At 41.3% G+C, this 2,868-nt stretch overlaps 1 protein-coding gene across 1 annotated transcript; it reads right to left on the reverse strand.

Annotated features, from left to right (window-relative positions):
• Positions 1 to 2,868, reverse strand: Dema1 (DPM1 ER membrane anchor 1). The gene is made up of 4 exons (XM_090336147.1): positions 2,453 to 2,868; positions 1,879 to 1,989; positions 1,421 to 1,574; positions 1 to 481 (listed from the first exon to the last, which is right to left on the reverse strand). The coding sequence occupies exons 1-4, from the start codon at positions 2,599 to 2,601 to the stop codon at positions 308 to 310; spliced, it is 588 nt and encodes a 195-aa protein (XP_090192273.1). The 5' UTR covers positions 2,602 to 2,868; the 3' UTR covers positions 1 to 307.

Below are 2,868 nucleotides of genomic sequence, written 5' to 3' on the forward strand. Positions count from 1 at the left end.
TGTAAACACAAGAACCTTTATTCACACCTTAGGACGGTGTTTGAGTAGAGAGTTTCAGGGACATCTAATATAATCAATTTACTGAACTCAGATCTGAGTTTTTTTTTTAAAGTATATTCAATCTCTGAGTGTTTTACTTACAAACTTTTGCACATGGCTCACTTCTTGCTGCACAAAGGTAAAACACTATTCATATATGCTTAATCAATTCCCATCATTTTTCTGTTTCAACATGACTTAGTACCCTCGGTCATTTCAGTGTTAGTCCAAGGTGATACTTCCTTTGCTCTCAGCCTTGTTTTGAACTTCATTTTCTCTCTTTGTGTTCTCGAGGATAGCTTCGAGGTTCGGGGTATTCATTTCCAAGATCCACAACGATAACCTCCTTAGAAAATGTCACTCCTTTTAAAGGTCTTTTTTGGAGTTCCACAACTGAAGGCGTTTTAGAAATAATTCTGGGCACTTTCTGAATTTTTTTACCCTGCATGAGAAAGGGGACAAACAACTTAACCAGCTTAAAAGCACATGAGCTCTGCTTCTGAAAACACAGGATCAGTGTGCCTTGTGAACAAGAAACAGGAAATGATTTTGTAAATGATTTAGAAAATCACTATCTAGCCTGGTCACACTGCCACATTTTTTTTTTTTTTTTGGCCAGTCCTGGGCTTGAGCTCAGGGCCTGAGCACTGTCCTTGGACTTTCTCAAGGCTAGAGCTCTATCACTTGAGCCTCAGCACCACTTCCGGCTTTTTTCTATGTATGTGGTACCGAGGAATCGAACCCGGGTCTTCGTGCATGCTAGGCAAGCACTTTAACCACTAGGCCAAACTCCTGGCCCCTACTGCCACATTTCTACAGTTGTCAAAGCCTAGAGTGACACAACTGTTCTTTGCTGACAAAGTGAAACTGGTGGGGGGCATGCTGGGTACGTGCTTCATTGTCATTAGGACCCTGGAGGTGGAGCTCATGACAGTCCGGGCAGAGTTTGGGTGCTATGGAAGGACTATACTAGTTCAGGGTCATGGGTGCTGGCCCTGAGATTAGCCGCAGTGGAGAGATGAACTTGTCCCATGTTTACATGTGTAATGTGAGATAGATAGATAGATCCCTGAAAGACCTACAAGGTTTTTGCACCTCTGAGATCCTAGAAGTCTAAGAAAAACAACATGAAGAGAGAACTGTTAAGAAAAACAGGAATGGAAGAATGCGAAATGAGTAAGCATCTAGACTGGGCATGTGCAACTGGCTTAGATAACAGGAAATGACAGGCCCAGAAAAATGTAAGTACCTGTGGACACTGGATTCATGTCAGGCACAGAGTGAAGTGACAGGCCACATAGCCCTGATACCCAGCTAAACTGCTTTCCCTCTTCTAAGTCAAATATTAATATGAAACTCGAGAATGAATGAAATATAGCACCTGCTGATCATTTTCTCCAGCATTCTCAGGCTCTTGTTTCTCTTTCATTTTGTTCTCCTCTTCTACAGACGTGGCCAACACTTCTTTACTCCGCCTCTGGACAAGAATGCTAGGCCTTGGTGGTGCATTCAAGTTTATGGCTTGAATGGGGATCCTAGAAAAAAATCAATCAATAGACCAGGCATAGCAGCTAACATCTGTAATCTCAGATATCGGGGAGATAACAGGAGGATGCTGGCTTGAGGCCAGCTAGGGGAAACAGAGTAAGACTCTATCTGAAAAATCAAACTAAAAGCAAAATGACTGGGGGAATAGTTCAAGTGATAGAGCACTAGCTTAGCAAATGAGGCCCCCAATTTAGTCCATAGTACTGAAAAAAATAGAAAAAAATAAACACCGTTTTAAAATTTTAAGCACCTTCATCAGTAATATCACCCGCCACAACCTCATATACTTACTTTTCTTGCTCTCCTTGATTGTTTGTCTCCTCATTAGCAGTTAAACAATCTTCACCTCCATTTGTATTTACACAAGTTGACTTTTTTTTCTCTCTTTTCTTGCCTTGAAAACTGAAAACAAACAAGAAAATCATGTCAGGTGCCTGTGGTTCCTTCCTGTAATTCTAGGAAGCTACTCAGGAAGCTACATAAGCTCTGAGGGTTTCAGTTCAAAGTCAGCCTGGGCAGGAAAACCTGTGGTGAAACACTTATCCCCAATTAATTACCACAAAAGCCGAAAATGGAGTTGTAGCTCACGTGGTAGAACCCTAGTACCTTGAACAAAAAAGCCCAGTGACAGTGCCTAGGCCCTGAATTCAAACTCCCAGAACCAGTACACACACACACACACAGAGGATAGTCTTAAGTTTAACATGTGATGTGAGACGTTCACGTTTAAGCAGGAAATTAGCATTTCTAGAACCATGACAAGGAAAAACCAGATAGCTGAAATATTAACTTGCTCTATTTTAAACTGTTTCATACATGATCTAGACATGAAATCTGATCCCAATTTATCAATATGGATTTATACCATTTGTATAAAAAAACCACCAATAGAAGGAGGATGCAAATGAAGCAAATTAGAAGGATGACGAAGAAAGTGATTGCGGTAGTTTCAAAACTCATAGGATTCGTTTTAGAAGACTGGTCCATTCTCATGATCACAGGTTGTTCAAACATTTTTTTTCCAGCTCAGTTTGAATGAGTTCTCTTGTTCTTTAAGTTTCTAGAAGCAGAAGAATAAAAAGCTGTTTTTCATGGTTGAGCTTCATAAAAGATGCTCTGCTTTTGGCAGAAATGACTCTCACTGGCTAATTTCTCTCCATCAATGTGGTGGGGCTCAGGTGGCCTGAGGGGAGACTGAGCTGGATCACATTGGTCCCTCAGCTCACCTCCCCTCACCCCAAAAACTATCAGAATTCAGAGGACAGAGAAATCGGAGCGGAT

This window comes from Megascapheus bottae, chromosome 7 (assembly GCF_031878675.1).
Source record: "Megascapheus bottae isolate mThoBot1 chromosome 7, mThoBot2.hap1, whole genome shotgun sequence".
Lineage (NCBI taxonomy): Eukaryota > Metazoa > Chordata > Mammalia > Rodentia > Geomyidae > Megascapheus > Megascapheus bottae.